This window comes from Eleginops maclovinus, chromosome 11 (assembly GCF_036324505.1).
Source record: "Eleginops maclovinus isolate JMC-PN-2008 ecotype Puerto Natales chromosome 11, JC_Emac_rtc_rv5, whole genome shotgun sequence".
Lineage (NCBI taxonomy): Eukaryota > Metazoa > Chordata > Actinopteri > Perciformes > Eleginopidae > Eleginops > Eleginops maclovinus.
Window position 1 is genome coordinate 15,678,496 of NC_086359.1, and position 23,110 is coordinate 15,701,605.

Here is a 23,110-nt window from a genome sequence, read left to right on the forward strand (position 1 = left end):
CAGATGGATGGATGGACAATTGAGAGAATGACCACTGTTTTGTGGAATGAATTGACTGTCTGAACCACTGCGTTTGACATAAACCAGTGTCTGTTGTTCACTGTAGTTCTACATTGTTCCTCCACAATACTTAGGGCCCTATTTTACACTAGCCGGAACAGTCAATGCTCGTTTTAGTGGGACAGATAGTGATTGTGCCATTGACGAACAAAAACATGCAACGGTCAATGGTGCAGTGTTGTTCTGATGTATAAGGGCATTATTTTGGTAGTTTGAGGCCCATTCATAATAAATCTGAAAGGGAAATTAGGTCTCTAAAATGATTCTCCATAGTCATGACCTGAACAAGCAACCCTCTGATTCCCAAGCCAAGTCCTCAACAAAAGTGTAAATTAAATATGTGTTCTTTATGCTAATACAAACAAACATTCACAAGTCATAGGACATTTCAGGACAATAGGATTGGGCAGTTCTTCTTTAGAAAAGTTAGAAAAAACTGCTAGTAGTGTTACATGGCAAGTCAGGGGCACATTCATCATTCAACCTCTTTTCACTTACTGTGCAACATTTCCTGACAATCCATCCAATGTCAAACTGTAAGTATTTAAGAAGTTTTTGGAAATGGGGAGGGAAACACAAACCCCATGTATCAAGTCTCCTGCAATTGTAAAGAAGTGGATGTAATCCCAATCTCAAGAAACAAACATCTTTAGAGCTAGAGTAGATACATCCACCACTACGACTTTGGCTGGTCCTGTCTAGATATGACAAGTAGTGATAATGAAAAATAGAATGGGACTTTAATGAGGGGTGGCTTCAGTTGACTTTGGAGATGTGTCCTATCACCTTCTTGGATAGGATGATGATGAACCAGTGGTTAACCATATCCCTGGTTGTCTATGGAACACAACAGAAACACTGATTAAACCAATTTGTTGATGTCCATGTCTATTTTGATCACAGGCAACGATTGATCCAAGCCAATCTCAACTGAAGGTAAGGGGTAGGGTTAGGGTTATAAAGACACACTAATATATGTTATTATGTTTATTTTATTCATAATATTTAATTTACATACAACAAAAAATGTATCAGTTGAGAAGATTTCTTGGCGTGTCAGAGATAGCGCACACCACGGATTATGTGAGCAATTGTGCCTTGCTAATTGTATTTAGCTTAAATACATAAAACAGCATGAGCCAATCATGCTCTAATTTATGATGCATGCTCTGAAAAGCCATAATCAATGATCGCTGAGCTGATTTTTAGAACGTATTAGCTGTGATGCCCACGATCTAAAATAGCCAATTAAACCTTCAATGTAATTTAGCCGACAACAGCTCATGAAACGACAAAAACAGTCTCTGGTGTGAGGAGAAATAGCCATCAGCACCCCTATTACCATATTGCTCTAAATTACTACAATCACCGGGGGAGCATTTAACATGCCAGTACCCAGTGGGAAAAAAAGGTCTCCACAAATACTGTCAGAACGATACAACTGATTTACATTCTGCTCTCTTTGTCATTGTGCGACCAGTTGCTGTTATGTCAGGGTAATCAGGAGGTAATGACAGTGAAATTGGGCATAGGGAGCATTTAGAGACAGACAGACAGACAGACAGACAGACAGACAAACAGACAGACAGACAGACAGACAGACAGACAGACAGACAGACAGACAGACAGACAGACAGACAGACAGACAGACAGACAGACAGACAGACAGACAGACAGACAGACAAACAGACAGACAGACAGACAGACAGACAGACAGACAGACAGACAGACAGACAGACAGACAGACAGACAGACAGACAGACAGACAGACAGACAGACAGACAGACAGACAGACAGACAGAAACAAACAAATGGTTGTCTAAGGGGTGACGCTGTATGGCCAGACTCACAACCACCTGAGTGCCACTCACAGACGGAGGCAGAGGAAAGGGGGGGTGAAGGGGTTGGGAGGACTGATATGGAGGAGGGGGATGGGGAAATATTGCTGGAGCAGGTGGGGAACACTGGTGAGCAGTGATGCTGTACATCTAAAAAGAAAGAAGCTTGGTCTGTGGTCATTCTTGTTCACAATTCTCCTTTACTTCTTTATTCCCTGCAGCCCTTGTTCGTTTTGCCTTGCCTAGTCTGGTCTGTGTCACGTGAATGGTGACGAATTTTAGAAAAGAAGACAATTGTGCAACAATCATTCTGAATTACGCCTCCCCTCGATTCCTCTTCTCTATGTCTCTGTCAGACAGAGACAGATTCTCCTGTTTAGGTGCATTGTGAGAGGGAGAAAAACGAAGAGAGCGAAAGAGGGAGAGAGGTGAGCTGGTTACTGTGGCAACCAGGAGAGTGACTCTAAGGCAATGGCATATGCATAGGGGGGAGAGAGGGGGGGGTGGGGGGCAGATCAGAGGGAGGTGTCAGTGGGTTACTGCGCACAGAGACCCTGGCAGAAGAAAGAGAGGCAGAAACAAAAGGAGCTGTGTTTGAATTGTGGCTTTGGACTGTCAGTGATTCCTCCTCTGAGCCTCAGAACAAACTCTGTCTGCTGCAGGGGATGCTCAGGCAGAAATATACCACTGATTGGAATCCATCTGAGCGTTGAATTATTCCGGATATATACCACATTTTAGGATGATTTTAAACTGTTAAAATTGAGGCTGATCATTTTAATTTAGAATATAAAACTGCTGATTTCTTTCTCGATTGTTGGATTTTTAAAATTTGATTACACATTAAAAAAAACACACAAAACTAACCTTTACATTTTCCCAAAACCCAAGGTGTCATCCTCAAATGTCTTGTTTTGTCAAATGTTTGCTCCAAAACCCAACAATATGAAGTAAGGTGAAAGTGTATCAGACCCTATTATGCTTTTTTGGGTTTTCCCTTTCCTGTAGTGTGGTATATAGGTTTTGTGCATGTAAATGATCTGCAAAGGCTAAAATCCCTGTGCTCCCTCCATAGGGAGTTTTTCTCCCACACTCCCCTGCCAGAAATGCCTCTATTGGACTCTGTTGTGTACCTCTGTAACATAGTGACATCATTATTCACACTTGCCCTTCTATTGGCCAGCACACCAACACATTGTACTTGATAAACTAAGAGGCGGGACATCTCTCCGCAGTTGATCAGTCACAACAGATTTGGCCAGCTAACCAATCAGAGCATACTCAGCTCTGGTTTCAGACAGAGGGTGAAAAGAAGTGCTGCAGCACAGTCAGTATGAGAAAAATAAAGACATTTTTCAACATTAAAGCACATGTCACAGTACAAACACAAGATCAAAATATGACCGTGAAAATGAGCATCATAAGAACTGGCTCAGTAAAAAATATCTTAACTTAAACTGATGGCATTATACTATCCTCCATAAGTTACTTTTTAGACCAGTCCTAGTAGGTAAGTAGGGCTGCAGCACCAGACTGTAGCAAACGGAAATGATGTGTTATTTATTCCTTTTAAGGTAATCACATAATCGTTGCTGCTCTCATTTCAATAATCTAACCACAATTTGGTGCCTCTGCCTGCAGGACAACCTGATCATTACACATTTTGCCCCATCTGTCACGTAAACTCGCCATTTGTGTTTTGATGAAGGCTATTAACCTTTTAACTCTTTCCAGAGGCATTATGACTTTGCTGGCCTGTCGTGAAGACAAGAGGAGGATGATAGTACGTAGCCTCTGACCTTCTGACAGGAGCCCACAGAGAAACAGACTGCCAGAGACAAACAGAGCCATGGGGTGGGTGTAATGAATATGCTGCCCCCTATGGTGGGGATGACCTTATAAACAACAACTAACTGTCACTATGGCCAGGCCTGCTGGGAACTGCCCTCTGTGCAAGGGCATATGGCCTGTATTTCAGTGGACAGCCAGTCAGAGGATTTGATCACATAGAACAGGCTTTATAAGACTCTTCCAGTTGATGAGACAACAAGAGTTCCAAGTTAGTGGTTCATCAGTCATTCTTACATTCTTCTCAAATAGAGGGGTGCAGCAAATTAGTTAGCATCCTCCCGTCTCAAAGACAATCATTTTTTGAACATATATTTGTTAAGTTGCCTGAAATAAGGTCAGTGGCTAACACAAGCTTAAGAGATGTTCAAGAGATGTTAGCAGTTGCTAACAGGTGGCTAAATGAAAGCACTAAACGCCCCATCAAGCTGAACATTCGCCGCCTTTAGCTTAGCATTGTCGATGCAAACCATGCAACTGTGATGAAGTTTGATCATCGGTAAAGTAAGCCTTATTCCTTCTGTGTATATCATGATACATTTAAAATCATGAATAGAAATGTGTCAATGTGATGACATTATATTGCTTAACAAATTAAACAAGTATTTTAAATTTGTGTTTGCGACATTTCATTCTTTTTCCAATCTTCCTTAAAAAATCCCATTGTTTTATGTCAACATAGTCCTTGTGATGCTAACTTCACTGGTGAGGATAACACATCATAACTAATTTCTTGTATTACCCAGGTAGATCATCAAAAGTCTCGCAGATGCCGCCGTGGTAAATGCGCTCCCGCTGTGTCGTGTAACGCTAAGTGACTGCTTTTATTATACAAGACAAGCTACGCCCGCAATCGCTGTGATCTCAGCCAGCCGTTCTGAATCAAACAGCAGAGGAGAGACTTCCTCGTGTTTCAAGGGGGACTTTCATGTCACCATGAGGGAGAGAGAGAAGAGCAGCGGCGGAGGGTTAGAAGTCACAGAGAGGCATATGGCATCTTGAATTTTGGGCAATGAGAACTGACAGGTTAACTGAACATTTGGCTTGGGTAGCAATTGGAAGGGGTAAGCAGGGAGAGAAAGGGAAGAGGAGAGGTGGGGAAAAAGAGGTGTGTTGTATGTATATATGTATGTGTGTGTGTGTGTGTGTGTGTGTGTGTGTGTGTGTGTGTGTGTGTGTGTGTGTGTGTGTGTGTGTGTGTGTGTGTGTGTGTGTGTGTGTGTGTGTGTGTGTGTGTGTGTGTGTGTGTGTGTGTGTGTGTGTGTATGTGTGAGTGTGTGTTGGATGGGAGGGGTAGGTGGGTAAGGTTGCTAAACATTCCCATCTGTTCGTATCCCGAGGCGCTACTAGGGGCAGATAGATACTGTCTTATGCAGATCAGCTGGTGCAGTTCTTACACTGTATCACTACACAGCAGATAAATAATGATATAAATAGATTTGAATAATAGGAATGGCAGGATAGAAAAGACGTAGCAGTTTTAATCTGTTTCCTAGAGGGTTTGCTTTTTACCATCTGATGATCAAAGATCTCTGAAGATGTAACTACGTCCTCATTAGGGTTTACGTTCCACCGTCCCAGGAGAGACATCTGCTTAACAGGGGGCCTCTATGCATATAAACACGCATTATATGAGCTTTGAAAATATGGTGGAAACCAAACAGCTTATGTCATTGTGTACTTCAGACATCAGTGTTCAATTAGCAAGCATACGGTACTGCGAGAGAAGGTATTTCCACACAATTACAAGTGATTTACACCATTTACCCAAGCTGTCGTAGCCTATTACAATAAAACAGTAACTACCTAATGAAACCATTTACATTTATTATTCTAAATACTGCAAAAACATCTTTCTAAGTGATCCTGTTTGGTTTCTGTTCACAGTGGTTTCTGGCACAATTAGACAGTGAAAGCCTACTTGTAAAAAGACCGACCTAACACCATTTGCAGGAAGAAAACTCATCAAAAAAATAAAAAAGGTGCTGATTAACAGTTTAGAAAATGGAATTTGCTTTTTAGGTCCTCTGTTAATAATAAACAAAAAGGGCAGTGTGCATGTTATTGTATGAACAATCAGTTTTTCTATTGGATCCCCTTTGGCTAATAGTTCCTAATCGTCTTGAGATCCACACTTTCTCAACAAAGTCAGTTTAACGTCTTGATTCCAACCTACACAATGGACTTTTCAGATTGAAGGGCGTATTAAGGGGTAATTAATAGAGATTCTTGCATCAGCTACGTCCCCCCGTTCTTAGACACATACATGTCATGTGGGTGCAAATGATTGCATATTCAAATGAGGATAAGGAGCTTTTGATGAAATGAGGGTGGATAGGAGGAGAAGGAAAAAAAAGGTTGAAGAAGTGGAGGAAGGAAAGCAAAGCCCGGACTGATTTGAATCTGGTAAACTGTCAGAGAGAGGGATTACCCCACCAAATCCCCTGCGAAAATAGAGGCCCGAGTTATTTACTAGCCTTACAACCAGCTGCAAACCATCTGTACGTAATTGTAAGACACAAACTTTATGAAGATCAACTGGGGATTTTGCTCCAAAGCCTCTTACGCTGCTGAATTGGTGTCCCTGCTTCGAGGGAGAGTATGGGAGGGTTCTCGAGACAGGTCACGTGTTCTTGGGAAGATGTGGCTCTCTAGTCTCTATCAGAGATATCCTGTTCCATACATATGGAAACTTTGTGTATAAGAATAAAGGGAAAAGTGCAAGGTTAGAGAAAAATATACATGCTTTTTTGGACAAGAGAAAACGCTGAAAGCTCCACGTACCCACCTAAAATTTCACCAAGTACACAGGAGAAGACCATGGCCGGCATTTAAACATTTAATTGGCTTACATTTTTTTTAGAACGGGACCAATCAAACGATCTAAATTAGGCCTGTAATTGACCCAGTAACCTTCACTCATAGCCTTTGAAATCAGCACGGGAAGACAATGCCTATAAGACACAGACCTGGGACAAACCCTGCATGCGGCATTGTTTAATGTAGGTCGCTGTGCATTATGTTGTTCCTGGCAGCAACCTGAAGAGATAAGAAGTCCTGTCCAAGCCACCGAATGGCAGGTAGCCAGCTTAATCCTATTTAACAAGATCTGTGCTGAATCTGGGGTGGAGCGTGTTGGTGGGGTCACACAAGGAGCCCGGCGGTGTCAGGCCATGGCTTTGTCGGAGGTGGGGGTCCCAGACATCTGAAAAACAACACTGAAAAAACTGAAACGTTGACTTTAATTAAATGTATTATGTCACCAAATTGAGAGAGTAGAAAGCAATAATATTAAGTTGAAACTAAAATGTTTTATTTAAACTTAATATTATTGCTAACCTAATACAATATATTTCATTAAAGTCAACGTTTATTTTTTTCAGTGAGTTATATCTCGCTGCCTGTTAAAACCCTAACCACTGAAATGCAGCATGAAATGTGTCTTTCCTTTTCTTCTTTTACTTTGTTTCTGACAACAAGACGAAAAAAGGCTTCCTCCACTTCCAAGAAACTCTCAGAGGGGTCACCCAGGAACAAATAATGTGGGATGTAAGCTGCTGGCCTGCTTTAACTCATTTATTTTCTTCCACTGTGCTAATTCCTTCCATCTCCATATGTTAAGGGGTGGAGAAGGGAGGGGTTTGGGGGGGGGGGGGGGGGGGGGGGTGCGTGTGTTGGTGCGTGTACGGGCGTATGGGCTGGCCGTGTCAGGGATTAGCCACCCTGTCTGGACATACGCCTTGTTTAATTACGCTGAAGGGCTGCTCATTGTGCATCTCCGTCCAGTCTGCACAAACCATGATAACCTCAATGACCACCCCCCCCGAAAAGAAACAATAACATACCGTGTATTGTATTGTAAAAAAAAAACTGCCTTTAATGAAATAAAAGACCAAGAAAGTGTAAGATTGCTTAATTGCTCAAATAACAAAGACCCCTAAACTCTGAAACTGTACTTCCTGTTTCGTAAATACCCCATATCTCTTTATGTTTTGTTAGTGCATATTTGGAGAAGATATGTTACAATGTGCTAATGCTGCCATGCCATGTGCAAATAAATGTGACTTTTTGTTATAACTCCAACCACAGTGTTTTAAAACAAAACAATTTGCATCACAGAGGATATTGAAATACAGTAAAATAAACTGGTAGAATAAAATGTATTGAATGAGAATTTGAAATCAAGCTTGAGTATACATTGGCTGAGGTATACAAATGTGAAAATATATATACTGTTAATTGATGATCACTTTTTTTCATTTGATTTAGTTATTTTATGTATTATTAAATACAATATGACTTAACTGCATTTCCTTTTGTTGTGTATGGCCTATAAAGATATCATTTCTTAAAATGCTAATAAAACACATACAGTCCCATGAAGCTCAGTGGAGGACTTGTAGCTGCGTCACATCATAACTTATAATAAACCTTCAACCAGCCCAGCCCACGACCCCCCTTCCTCCGCCCTCCGCCCCTCTTCATTAGTAGGTATAATCCCTGATGGCCCATCTGCCGGACGCCAAAGCCACAAAACACCAAGCAAACAAGGCTGCAGAAGCGGGCCATTACGGCCTCTTTCAACGCGCCCAATCATCACTTACATTGGCCGTGTGTTTGCTCAGCCCTATGTGCACACTGCAGCACCGCGATTTCACACACAGGGAACTATTTGAGCTTCAGGAGAAAGGATTGTAGCTGAAGAGAAGTCCACCTGCCTCCTTTAGAGGATAGCTGAGTGGCTCGGACTGTAGCCTTAAATACATCGCAGCTAAAACTTGCCAGAATACACTGAATACTATTTTATTTTATTTTTTTAATGCTTGTTTTAGACAACGAATGAACACACAAATGTTTCAATGTTCACTCCAAACAAACAATCCAATCAAATTCAAGCATTCAGCTACCTTCTGCAGGTCCCCGCCACATGAATAATAATAAAGCTCTTTCCAATGTTGCCTAAGAACCAGCACTGTTCTAGTTACACAGACTGATGGACACAAAATGGCCGCCTTGGACTGAAAGAGTCAGAGCAGCAGCAGCAGCAGCCAGACAGGGAAAAGCATTTACCGTTCCCCCTCTTTCCTCTAGATTAACAAATTGCCAGTCAAACACCCCTTGATTGTTTTTTTATAATAGTCCCACTGTCAACATATTTAAGGGTGACCTCAGGATTACGTTGTTGAAATGCAATCGAGGTTTGGGGGGCTGAAGGGATCAAAGCACTAAAATACCCGATGTAATCAGGAGGAATGTCTACACCCCAAGAATCAGACCGCAAGATAAACCCAAGCAGAGGTTTATCCACTATTAGAACATATGCTGGGACTCATTAATTGATGGATGACATACTGATGGACTGATGTCTACTCACGAATGCTAAAGGTCAACACACGGAAACAATGAAACGTTGACTTTAATCAAATGTATAATGGCAACAAATTTAACGTAACTGTATTAGGTTAGTTGAAAGCAATAATATTAACTTGGACCTAAACTTTTTTATTTTAACTAAATAATATTGCTTTCAACTTACCTAATACAGTTATGTGAAAGTTCTTGGTATAATACATTTTGTTAAAACCAGTGTTTCAGTTTTTTGAAGTGTACATAGTAATATACAGTTTATACACTTTTCATAGATTGTTCACTCTAAGGTCAATTTCGCAATGTAAAAAGCCTGAATGTTATTTTCAAATACATGCAAGTGATGGTTGCATGATTTCCTCTAAAGGTAAACTTGATGCCGATACTGTGTAAAACTATGTGTGTGCACAAGGTCACATGATCTGGGTTCCATTTTGCAGTGTTGTGCAGCAGCTCGTCCGACACACCTGGGACACATGAAGATAAACGCACACGTACAGTATAAGTTTAAACCTGTGCCTCGCTAACACTGAGAGCAGAGGTGGCAGCTTAGAGAATCAGCTGCAGGGGAAAAGCAGAAAGTGGCCAACACACACAGCGAGAGGAATATCTGCTGAGAGACAGAGCAGCTTATCTTCCCACCACAGCTAATATGAGCTTCTCAATTAGATGAAAGGCTCTCTCTCTTTCTCTAATTTTTTTGTTCAATTTCTCCAGGCAATTTATTTAGGGGGGGGGGGGGGGGGGGAAGAGAAAAAGGGAGCTGAACCCGAGCAAAGCGTATTGGCCAAACGCATGACGAGTCATAGCAAGCTGCAGCCAATCAGGAGCCGCTCACAGCGTCGACTCAGGCCCTCAGCAACAACACCACTATTTACTGTATGCAAGAGAAAAATCTATTTGGGGTTCATCACTGCTCCTCCAACAAACCACACAACAAACCACATTTTATGTAATTGTCTTTACAAATTAACATTATTTATTTCCATAAATGAATGCATTTAAAATAAGTACTGTAATTGTATGTAAGGGTGTGTTTTTAATTTTGACGGCTGCAGAAAGAGCACGGAACATTATATTAAACAGGTTTTTTCATTTTCCGAAGAGATATTTTTAGTTCATTCTGCATTAAGGATTAACTTGGATTATGCAAAGGAACCTTCATGCGTATATTTATCAGTTTAATTTCTTTGTCCTCTGAATTATTTTAACACACACTCCCTCCATATTGTATCTCTCTGTCATTGCAGAGTGGAACTAAAGGATTATGCAAGCATCTCAAAAAAATGATGGTTCTTCACCTTTAACAAAATAATGCAAAGTCGGTTAGCGAGGCGCAGGTTAAAAAAATTAAATTAGGTTATATTCATTTTTCAATTTGCATGTAGAATGACATTTTGATCTTGTATTATCATTATTATTATTATTATTATTATTATTATTATTATTATTATTATTATTATTATTATTATTATTATTATTATTATTATTTTAAGCCATTCAGTTCAAACATACAAATATATCTATAACAAAATATTGCATACTCATTTGAAATCATACATTCAAAAGGAAATTCTTAACACAATTAGTAGCCCTAGAATTAATATAAACATAACTGTTTTAGGTTTTAAATTGAACAAAAGAAAAATAAGATGAAATACTTAAATAATTACTTTTATACGTTACTTAAATATTATTACTATTATTAGTATTTTCTGTTCAATAATCAAATTCATCTTTCAGTGAAATAAAATGCAGCTTTGCAATTTTCTATCGCGAAAAATGTGTATAAAAATGTGCATTTTTACAAACCTTTGTATACTGTCAAAAATAATAAAATAAAGAAAATGTCTTTTTTTATTTTAAATAGATGTCTTATAGTTCATAATACAAAATAATTTATCTTTCAAATCAACTTTACAAAGTTCAAACGGTTCTGTTATATAATTTGCTGTTGGAAAAATGCTAGATAAGATAAAAAATGAAAAAAATAATCTTCAAATCACCTTCAATAAACGGATTCTCTCATCCTTCCTCACCATCTGCTCCTCCTCTCGTTTTATTCAGAGTCAAGGTTACACATCACAGCCTGAACAAATAGTGCTGCAGAAGTGTAGCCATACATGACAGGGCACCTGGGCAACAACACCCCCCCACCATTCCCTCCCCCCCACCCCTGCCTGGGACGTCCATCTATCACAGTGATTCCCCACACCTTTCCCACAGGTCACCTTTATCCTTGCACCGCTGAATTAATCCACTTCATTATTTGTAGTTTTGATTAGCATCGCAGAACAGAGGGAGGAATCCTTGTTGCTATAATCTCACCTGAATGACAGCTAAGGTTGGCATCTCCTAGTTGCTCATATTTTAAATCTTATGCAAGGTATCTTGTGCAACTGAGGTGATTTTATGGATTGGATTTAGCTGAAAGAGAAATGAAAAATATCTGAAGGATATCAAGGCAAATTTGAGGCCTGCTGAGCTTTTCCTCGTAAAGGACCATGATTTATTGAAGTGTTAAAGTGTCCGTATTAACAAAGGGAGGCCCACGTCAAGCGGGCCATGGGGTGATCTTTTACATTTTTCTTGATTTCCCTTGTTAGTATCATAAGGACTTAAAACAGAGGCAGGTCGTGAGTCTTCATCAAAGTCATGATGAGTCTCTGCCGTAAAATGCTGCAAAGAGAGGTACCGTATTTAATGTGTGAATATTCTGAAAAAATGCTTTGGCAACAACATGTTTTGTCCATGCCAATAAAGCTTTTTGAATTGATATGAAGAGAGATGGAGGGAGAGGGAAGGAGAGGCTGTGAATAGACGGAGTGAGTGGCATGCATGGACAGCCCCTCTGTCTCTGAGAGACACTGCAGCAGCTGCATGCACGCGATAAGAGCAACCATTCACAGCCAAACCCCCCCCCCCCCCTTTCCTCCTCCTACACACCAACACACACAAATGCACTCTTCTCCTTTCCCTCAACACACACACACACACACACACACACACACACACACACACACACACACACACACACACACACTTATATGCACACCAGCCTCTCTGCAGGTTCTGTACAGAGATGCTGCGATTTGGAGCAGCCTTTGTCGCCAGTCAAAGGTCTTTCCTGCAAATCACTTTGTTCTTTTTCTCTGACGTCAAAGTACAGCCGGCTTGAACACGGGTGAGATGGGGATGTGTGGGGGGAATCACCTTTCTTTTTTCATCACTCAGAGAGCCGTCACGTAGAACTCAGCAGGCAGCAACACACTGACTGACTCTCAGCTAGCTGTGTCTCATTTCAGATTTTTTGGTCCCATATTGACGATTATGTTTAAATGACTCTGTTCTGTTCGTTCCTCCTTTGCTGAGAAGTGGGTTAAATAATTGTGTCTGCACCAAAACAGCAACATGTATTTCACTGTAACCCATAAAATGCATCATTCATTTCATATTGCCTTATTAATTCCGTGATCTTTGTGGACCAACATCCCTCAATACTACTGCATACTACATACTCATTATGTGTATTTATATTGTGTTCCATACAGATTATCTATTGATATATATATATATATATATATATATATATATCTACTGTTGATTTTTATACTTATAAGGTTCAAAACATGGTCCTGTTCTGTTATCCTTTGCCATCATTTGCTGTAAAGGATTACCAAAACAGCAACTTAAATGTGTCACCTTGCACTTCAAAGATATCTGGCCTAAATGCGTCATCCATTCTTGACAGGAAGTGATCTATTTGGACCAAGATCCCTCCAAACTTATGCAAATTGAATTATTCTGTATATTTATTTTGTGTTTTCCATAGAGAATCCCTTTTCTTTACTGTTCATATTTATTTTAATAGTCTCATGTGCGATGCCTTGATTACATGTTCCTGTAACAGAACAATTTCCCAAATCAGGATTTATAAAGAACATTTAATCTAATCATACAAACACACACAACTTCCCCTGTGCAGCACTATATCTATCACCTCATCATACACGCAACAACAAATATGTTCTGTCCTCTCATCCTGTGCCACCATGTGTTATACAATGAATAAAATCATAGTCTATGCACCAAAACAGCAGCTTGAATATGTCACAGTGCATTCCAAAGATATTTTACCGTGACTGTATCATCCATGTCATGTTGCTCCTCCATCTTATGCAGGAAGTGATCGTTGTAGACCTACATTCCTCCATACTTGTGTATCCAAACTTATTCTTCATTTTTATTGTGTGTATTTGAGAGAGATATTGTATGTATTTATGTTCATTTTTCTTTTATTTTGAACTCATGTGCATTGCCTTTTTTACATGCTGCTGTAACAAAACAGTTTGGGATGAATAAAGAACACCTAATCTAAACACACAACTTGCCAAGAACTATATCCAGCACCTCATCATAAACACAACTACATTTTTTTATTCATGTGAATATTCAGAACTACCTCTTTGCCAATCACTTTGGTGCACTGATAACATCCAGGCCCAAATCCATACCGTCCATAGAATGTCTAAGTGCCAATTAATTGGTGGCTCCTTCCACGATTAGCTCATGTTGCGCTTATAGCTAATCTGTATCTTGGCAGGGAGCCACGCATGACCTGGCTTCCCTCCAGGTCTGGGAGCCGCGGAGGAAGCAGCCATGAGGCAGCGCGGAGCCGCCTGCAGAAGAGGAGCCAGACTGCAGCGGCACCGGAGACCTCACTGTTTATCAAAGATTAAGCAGTGTTTAGTATCTCTACCCCCACCCTCCTCCTCCTCCTTGCTGCGATCAAATATACACACACACACACACACACAAACTCCAGCTCACACCCTAATTGTTCCCAGCCCCAAGAGTTTAATAAAGAGCAAATTGTGGTTATTGGTTAGCAAACAGCACAGTACAGAGGTGGGAGTGCGATCATTGCAGCGGCAGTGCGGTAAAGAGACAGAAAGGGCATCAGCCGATTTAATGAATCTCTCCGTCAGTCTAAGTAGGCGAGGTGGAGAGAGCTGTGGTGAGCACTATGCAATGCTCATGTTATTATAACTGCTAAAAGCTTACCTGTAATCTTAAACACAATCCGGTTTGACACAATCTAAAACTTGATTTGTGCAAGTTTGAGTCTTTAAACCTGCTTCTTTCGACTCTACAACACAAGCTGAAGATATTTTCACGTTTTGTTTTACTACATAAAATAAGTCAGCTAATACCCTACTGGTGAATGTCTACAGCTTATATGTGTCATAAAAACAGTGGTTGCTAAAAGTGTCTAATGAAACTACCAAAGGACATCACATTGAACATTAGCCGTCTTTAGCTTAGCGGTGGTGACGTGAAGTCAAAAATGACGGAGTTCAGTTAAAGCCTAATGTTGTAGCTTTTTACTTCAAGCAATTGCACTCATGCCTTAAAAATCATAAAGTGGTGTTAATATGTGGAGATTATTCTGCTGAACAAAACGTGTCAATATCATAAATGTGGGTTTGTGTCTGCAGTATACCGAAATCCCGCCAAAATTCCAATGCTTTTGTCGAGGGAGACCTTGCGATGCTAACTTCCTGGTCGTCCTACAAAAATACAACATCACTGAACCAGTCTACGTCTACACCTCTTTGGATTTCAACACAGTGGGAAGCAAAACAACCCATCATGCTTCCAAATAGCTATCCATATTTTATTTGTGGAGAGGTGGAATGGTATTCCACTACTTTTACATAATTTATTAACCAAAATTGCACATAAACTGTTGCAATAATACATCGCAGTATCTGATTTTAACTTATTTTTATATTCTTGTTTGTGCTACCTACATCTTTTCGATTCTATGTCCTTTTTTAAAGCAATTTGTGATACATTTTCAAAAGGTTTATCTAAATAAAAGTATTTAATAGTTTCATTAGTACAGTTTTAGTGTAGCAAGAAGTATATTTATATATTGAGCATTATTCAAATCCAAATTATTATTGCAGGTTAGATAAAAAAAATACTATTTTATTTATTTTGCAACAGTCAGTAGATGTCATCCTTGCAAAATGGTTAACGAATAAATCACAATATGAATACTTGTATCTATATAATCATTCATTGTTCATCACGTTAAGTAACACCATTTGCAATTGTTGTCATGGGGGCCCGCGTGTTTGTGGGTTTTTTCATCTTAAAGCATAACCTGCTTGTTGCAACCCGCCCAGCCCAAGTGTATCTATCCACTCGTCATGTTCCCATAATGCTTTGTGGCAGCTGCAGCCAGATTCATGCACACAAGTATTGATTTTCTTCCCAGTTTTTTTCTTTTTTTTTCCGCCAGCGCAACCCTTTATTTATCTCACTAAGCCCCTGCCACTGGGTGTGAGAAGAATCCAACACGAGAGTGCCAACCTGGATCCATTCTCATGTATCTGCTGTTCCTCTGCCGCAGACTGTAATCCTGCACTGTATTGGATGCATGTGTAGGTACGCATGTGTGTGTTTGCCGTCCGTCCATCCGTCCGCACAAACACTTCATTCTCCACAGGCCACCTGACCCATTTTTCTGAGTGAATAACAAAACTTCAGCCAATCATGCTGGAAAAAGACTGTCACACGTCAGAGTCCTAACCCTGCCTGTCGACAGGGATGCAGAAAGAGAGAGTAAGTTAACCTCCCCCTCCTTCTCCCTCTACATCTCCAGCACAGAGGGACCAGTAAAACCATTACCCACCCACCCCAGCCCCCAGCTCAAGGTTGTGCTGCGCCAATGGCTGCTCTTCCTACATAGCATGCTAAGAAAAGGGCAAAACCAACAGCGAGCGAGCTGCAAGGCTGCTCCTGACAAAAGGCATTCATTATACTGCACCACCTCCAGCTACAGTTTAACACAGATTACATTCCACCCTCCAGATAACAGTTACAGTAAGTCAACATCTAACCAGCACCTAAAAATACACCGAAGCTTTGATGAAGAAAGGCCAAGATTTTTCTTTTTTAATTTGCATTCATTACATTTTAATGAAATCTTTATGTAAACATATTTAACACAGTGTTACTCACACAGCGAATTCAGAACACCTGAGGGTGGACTCAATATATCCATTGTGACAAGCATCACTTGCATACATCTACATTTGCATGGTTCCAGCCCTCTTCTGTAGCTGTCTTAGAATGGGAGACTGTAGGAATGGCCAGCCTTTTCATAGTAACTCTTGATATTTACTTCAAGGGCCCATTATACACAGACAATTACACGGACATGGTGCGCCTGGCTCCTCTCCCTCTACCGACTGGCAGCAGAAATTACCCCAACACATCCCAAATGTCAACAAACATGACATAAACTGGTAGATGCACAAGCTGCCTCAGCAAATGTTGAGACTCAAAGTGTTGGAGCAATGTGCAATCTCCTCACAGAACTAGCCCAACATGCTAACAACCAGCAGCACTGGTGCGAGTCAATAAAAAATACATTATAATCGCGCGGGTCATTGACAGCGGAGACTTTTTTGAATTGGCTGATTTTGTCCCCATGACTATTTAAAAGTATCATTTGTTAGAAATGTTCTTAAAAACAGTTTGTAGCACAAAATGCAAATGAAACACATTTTAAAAGGATTATTTGCACAATAGAATGACTAAATATGCAATACAAATACAGAAAAACAATATGTTTTATGTGTTTCTTTAAAGGAAAAAGCAGATTACTTATATAAAATGACCAAATATCATGTATGAACTCGTCAGTAACTTTTAACGGCTTAGCTCATTTGTATCCACTGATATCGGGAAGTATTAACTACGACCTCTTACCAATCCCCTTCATTTCATTTCTCTAAATTGTTGAAGACAGTTGAAATATCTTCTTTCTCCCTATGTTGCGTTTTCTGCTGTACTATTAATGTTTTTATTTTTGAAGCAATTTGAATTGCCTTGTGTTGAAAGGTGCTATATAAATAAACTTGCCTTCTCTTGCCTCATGTCCCCCAACACATTTAAGAGCAACCCTGATTAAAACTCAGTCAGTATTCTTGTCAGAGAAGAACATACATGTTAAATATGTTTTACAGTTCATATACAGTCAGTGTGAATGAGATAGTGATGAATGCACACTCCAAAGAGGGAGCATGAGCAAAAACAGAAAAGATGGAGGCTGCAGCGAAATGAGGGAGCAGAGAAAATCCGTGTGATGGCCGGCGGCCCTGGCGCTTAGCTCATGCGCTGAATGAAAAGGAGCCCCTGTGTGGGAGTGTGTGTATTTAAGTGTGTGTGAGTCTCTGCAGTAGTGCTGGGGGGTCAGCCCTTCTAAGGCCTACTGCTGCTGAATGCAGAGCAGGCAGGATCGGGCCAAGGCAAATGACTACAAGGCCTCCTCAGAGACTGCAGCGCGGCTGCACCTGGGGAGGGGCCCTGCTCAGCAACACAGCCTCCGCCAGCCCCTGCTGATCAACTACAAACAATAAGAAGTACACACAACTTCACCGGGCATGGGTCATGCCTAAAGTACAAAAGCTGTGTGGATATTTTCTATAGCGGTTCTGTTCAAACCCCAGACTGCACTATAAATCTGCTATTAGACCACCATCGCCACCTCTCTGCTGACAGACTAGACTAGACTGACATGACTAGAGCTGCTGCAATTTGTGCGCAGTAACATTACACTGCGTTTAGTGGCTAAAAAAGAGCGAGTGTTAGCTATAAGATGAAATCTAACGTTACATTTAGTTATACTGCACTGTTAATTTCATTGGATGACCTGACTGTATGCATTTTTCATTGTGATTTGGCATTCTTTTTTTCTAATGGACACCAGGGTTCTTTGTTAGTCTACTATGCAACAACTCAAAAAGGTCTACTTCCAGTGAGACGTACACAGGGCTGCACATCATGCTACACCTTCCTAACCGAAGAGCCAAGTTAATTATTCATTCACAAAGTTTTTTGTTTGAATTTCAAGTGTTGATAATATTTTTGTCCATTAAAAATGTAAATATGTTGAAGCTCGGTCATGGAGATGCGGGGGTTAAGCCATCTTGCATTGAGCTGTCAGTTACTGTGCACATAGACTGACAGACAAGGACCCATACACACAAATAGTGCACTTAAAATGTGTGCAGAAGAGGATGAGGGGAATGGACGGTGTGTCGGTAGGATGCGTTCACTGAGACGTGAAGAAGGACCATTTGCTCATGGATTCATAGGCTTCCGTCATCCATTATTTAGCATGGAGACGAGAAGTGGATTGGTGGCTGGATGATTTTTCTGACAGCGTTTACATGGCTGATGGCTACCCACATGACGATTTTTGCTGCTTTGTTTTGACAGTGCAGAAATGTTTTTTTCTTCAAATGCAACAATGTTCCCCATAAGAAAAGCATACATTCCATCCTTGTGTACTGTTATTTTTGCAAAACGCTTGCGACAAATCCGTTTATGGACAATTAAGAGATTGCTATAGATTTCAACATGGCCAATTTCGCCTCAGAGGACAATTGTGAAACGTCAACACAAAAAGCAGTTGCTGGCCAGCATTTGCCCTCCATGCAAAAGCTAAATGACATTAGCCGTTGTCTATTGAGTTTGCTAAATGCCCCACATAAAGTGTATTTGCCCCCCAGGGCTGGGAAACAATCACGCAGGCAAGCGTTCCATTAAAGTGATTTGAATGATCGGAGTGCTGCAGTGCTTTGTATCAACCAGAGAAATGGGTCAATACTATGAGGCTAAGTGACATGGCTGGCAGCCTGCGCTCCCGTGGAAGAGGAGCGGGACCTCACTGTCATTGGGTCAGACAGACCAGTAACATTCATACGGTCAGCTCAGACTACAGAACTCATCACAGCTCAGCAAAGAGGTAAACAACCGGATTTTCATCTGTAACTGACGCCACATTTCCATCTACCACACACTGAGCTGTCTGACATTATGGAGTGGTTAGCATAATAAAGAAAGATGCCATGACTTACTTTCCGCGTTGATTGACATTGTGTCTTTCTCCCAGGACATAACAGTGATGTAGGCCTCCACTGAGGCAGGGATAATGCACTTGAAGACCGCCACATTGCCTCTCATGGCTTTCTGGTCCTCCACCCGGACAGTGTAGGGCTCTCGTAGGACTGAGAGGAGGGGACAGATCGGTGTTTGAGACAGAAGAACTGCTTGTAAGGGGTTATGCCTCATAATGAACAATGTTTGATGGATTGATGAAGTGTAGACATTCAAACTTACCAGCCTTAATGTGTACATCTTGGCTCCTGATTCTCCCTGAGGGGTTCTCTGCTGTGCAATAGTAGGTGGTGTCGTGGATGAGTTTGCTGAAGCTGGAAGGGGGGATGTGGAAGATCTGAAGGGTGCCATTGGGGTGCACATGGCGGATCCCTGGCACATCATAGATCTCCTCGCTGGTGGCCAGGTACCAGCGCAGCGAGACAGGGGGCACGCCTGTGGCGGGACAGGGCACCGACGTCCCTGTGGTGCTGGCAAACACTACCTCTTGCACAGATGCATTGACAAAATATAAGCTGGAACGTAGATCTTCACAGAAAACTGCAGAGAGACAAAAACAGATGTTAGACAAGCTCCTTTTTAAACCTCCTAGAAAACAGAAACATAGTGGTGATGGTTTTTTTTTGTGCAGATGAAGTTAACTATATACCATATGTCAGAAAACTTAATAAATACAATAAGCTAAATGATGAAGAGAATGTTAAAAGTGACAAAAAAGACATGTATAATAGTATATAAATATTATTCAGAAGGATAATTTCCACATAGTAACACTTATTTTATGATTGTTGAGGCATGCAATCAATCACCAGAAGAACAAGTCGTATGGCTGTGCATCACCAACGCTAAGATAAAGGCGGCTAACGTTTGACTTGATGACGTTCATCAGTCTCATTTAGTCATTTTATTAAGTTATTAACTGACATATTTGGTGTTGTACAACAAAACATGAACATCCAAAGATCTTATCTTCAGGCACCTACCCAATAACATGTTCAAAAACCTATCGAACTTGAAGATGACAGAACTGAAAATAAAATGCTAAATGCTATTTCCAGGTTTCAGGATTCATTTCTGCACCTCTCTATTGTATGCCAGAGGATTTTAAATTAAATTAAACTGACCAGCCACTATTGTGCAAGCTACCCACTACATAGCAAAATAACAATTATATCTGACAGAATTGTGCTATCCTTTCTTTGAATTTAGGCTGAGTTTGTTTTTTCTCTGGTTGGACCATTGTGTTTGTGCCCACTGCAGTGGAGGGAGGCTGCAGGAGTGTGTCGCTTATTGTCTATGAAGGGACATTGCAGCAAAATTGTGGGAGAGCCAGTCTGTAGAGACATCCTTACTGTAAAGCATGCACATTTGTGAAAACTAACAGGACGCTATAGCTGATTATGGATTCAGAAAAAGAAAGGATTTCTGATGATAAATTGATAGTTTTAGTTGTGAAAATCGTTTTACTTGCAACCTGCAAGGATGTACAGCATTCTCTTGCCTGTCATATATACTGAATACACTGAATATTTTGTGGTAGTTGACTCTTGTTTGAACGAAACACGACATTCCTGCAGATTTATCAGCCCAACAGAATACACCACAATAGATCCACAACTTTCAGTACCAACAAGAGGCAAATGTATAGAGCAAAAACTATTTGCAAAGCTTAAGAAACCCTTCTGAACAAAAATAGTACATATTTAATGTGTGAGTAACAATCTTCACAAGACATTTTACTGTTATCAAGGTTTTATTTGTCTGAGTCACTATGTATCTATGCTTTCATTAGAATAAAAAGGGGAAATTGCTTCTGTTGCCTCCAAAAGGGTCATATTGGATCTAAATATGTAATCCTGCATTGCAACAATTGTTGCTGTGTGAGAATCAGCTTTCATGATTTAAATATTGGCTAAAGAAATGGCCTCTAAAGCCGGTATGCAGTCGATTTGTCATGTTCATGTACACATCAACTGTAGACGGTGTTTCCAAGTCATCTTAACTGATGAGGCAAGTCAATGTAATGTGATGCACTTTCCCTTCAGTAAGTTACTGTGCTGGATAAAAACTGACAATGCAACTCTTTGCTGTAATGGACAACCCACACTGCTGGCGCCAGGCCAGGATATGTATACTGGCTGAATCCCAAGAAAGGGAGTAGGACTTTAATACATCCACCGTCTTATAATGTGTTTACTGTTTGAGTTGTGGAGAAAATAAACAGAAATATTAATGAGAGATAACTCTTTCTTTTCTGATGGAGAGATAACTATATATATTTATTTTATCATATAACTAAATGAAAAGCTGTGCCTATTTCTTTTAAGGGCAAAAATAGTCCATGTTTAAACTGTTAACTCTGAGCCCATTATTATAGAACAACATTGTGGCACTGCATGAATTGTCTGTGCAAAATATCAATGTAAACATCTTAAACAAATTGAGTCAGGGGCCACTATTTGAAATATAGTGGATGTATTAAACTGCAGTCATTTTTGCGAGGGGAACATATAAACTGGCAACTGAGTGTACTTATGGCCTTTCTTCCAACACCACTGAGAAGGAAGTCAACTTCAGTCGTTTAAGTATACTGTATCTTGTGCATGCTGTCCAATAAGTGAACATGTTTCTCAGTTTGCTGTTGTTAAATGTTTTTTTACTGTGCTTATGTTTTGTCTCTTTTAAATGTGTTTCTGTAAGGGATAGTTTTGATTTATTGTGTGGGTTGTTATCAGCTACCTGTCCATAGTCCATAGTACCACCAGACTCCATTATAGCAGGTCTTCTGCCACCTTGATCAGGTAAGGTTTATTGGCTGTATTTTGTGATTTAAAGGGTCGGTTTAGAATCACCCAAGTCAAACCATCTATGGAGACGTATCAAATACCACATACATCTTCTTTACAATATTTAATATTGTAAGGTCATACAAGGGAAAAGGTATATTTGTACTTTAATGAAATTAAACAATTTGGCTTGAAAGAATCACATTTCAGACAAATATTTGTGATTCATGCTAACTCCTATTTATTGTTGACCAAGATGAACAATTTCAGCATAATGAGCCTTTTATATTATGTCACATATTACACCTTTTTACTTTCTCTTACATCCAGACCCTCATTTGCTTTATCAAGTTTAGTTATGCTTCTGTTTAATTTAGGTATGTGGTGGATTTAGTGGGCTATCCTGCAATCGCTTGGACATGTGTTATTGCTTTGTGTACTTCTACATTCCATCATTTATTTATTTGTAACTTTTGTCCCCTTTTTAATACTTTAAGTGCTTATGTGAGAGGTGCTATACAAATATTAATGTATTTTATATTATTATTATTATTAGTAGTAGTAGTAGTAGTAGTAGTATTTTATTATTAGATTTTTTGATTAGATATATTTATTATACAAAATATTAAATTCAATCTTTTATTTTATTTTAAAAAATGTTACTTCCTCAGTGGAGCTGTACAGTGTGTGTGTGTGTGTGTGTGTGTGTGTGTGTGTGTGTGTGTGTGTGTGTGTGTGTGTGTGTGTGTGTGTGTGTGTGTGTGTGTGTGTGTGTGTGTGTGTGTGTGTGTGTGTGTGTGTGTGCTCTGTGTGATGGAGACTCTCTGCTCCTGTCGCCAGACCGCCTGTACGACAGCTGCCAATCCCCCTCCCCAGAGACAAAACATTTTAGCGCTTCATAAATTCCTAATGAGCGCGCTCAAATCATCGCCACTTCCACCCACTGGTCGTTGAACCTGTTAAGACAAACAAACAGCGCCGAGTACACATGTTTCCGCACATTTCCAGCTGCACTCACTTCACACATGCAGCACTCTAAGGGCCAGGCCTGGAGCTGTTGAAAGGCCAACAGTTGTAGTTGTCAACAGCTACAACTCTGTGGTTTCTTATCCAAGACAAGGTAAGAAAGGCAGAGGAGCCGTGACACATGCCTCTTGAGAGGGATGATTTTTATTGAGTGCCAGAATGGCTATGCCTAAACCTGAACATTAAGTACGTCTTATAACTGATTGA

General features: G+C 40.3%; 1 protein-coding gene across 2 annotated transcripts in view; it reads right to left on the minus strand.

Moving 5' to 3' along the window:
* dscama (Down syndrome cell adhesion molecule a) overlaps positions 1–23,110 on the minus strand; it is an 83,715-nt gene that overhangs the window by 44,919 nt on the left and 15,686 nt on the right. For both annotated transcript variants that reach the window (XM_063896123.1, XM_063896122.1), the window contains exons 2-3: positions 19,314–19,631; positions 19,052–19,201 (exon numbers count right to left, since the gene is read on the minus strand). In XM_063896123.1, coding sequence (XP_063752193.1) covers positions 19,052–19,201; positions 19,314–19,631 — 468 coding nt within the window. The remainder of the gene's footprint in view (positions 1–19,051; positions 19,202–19,313; positions 19,632–23,110) is intronic.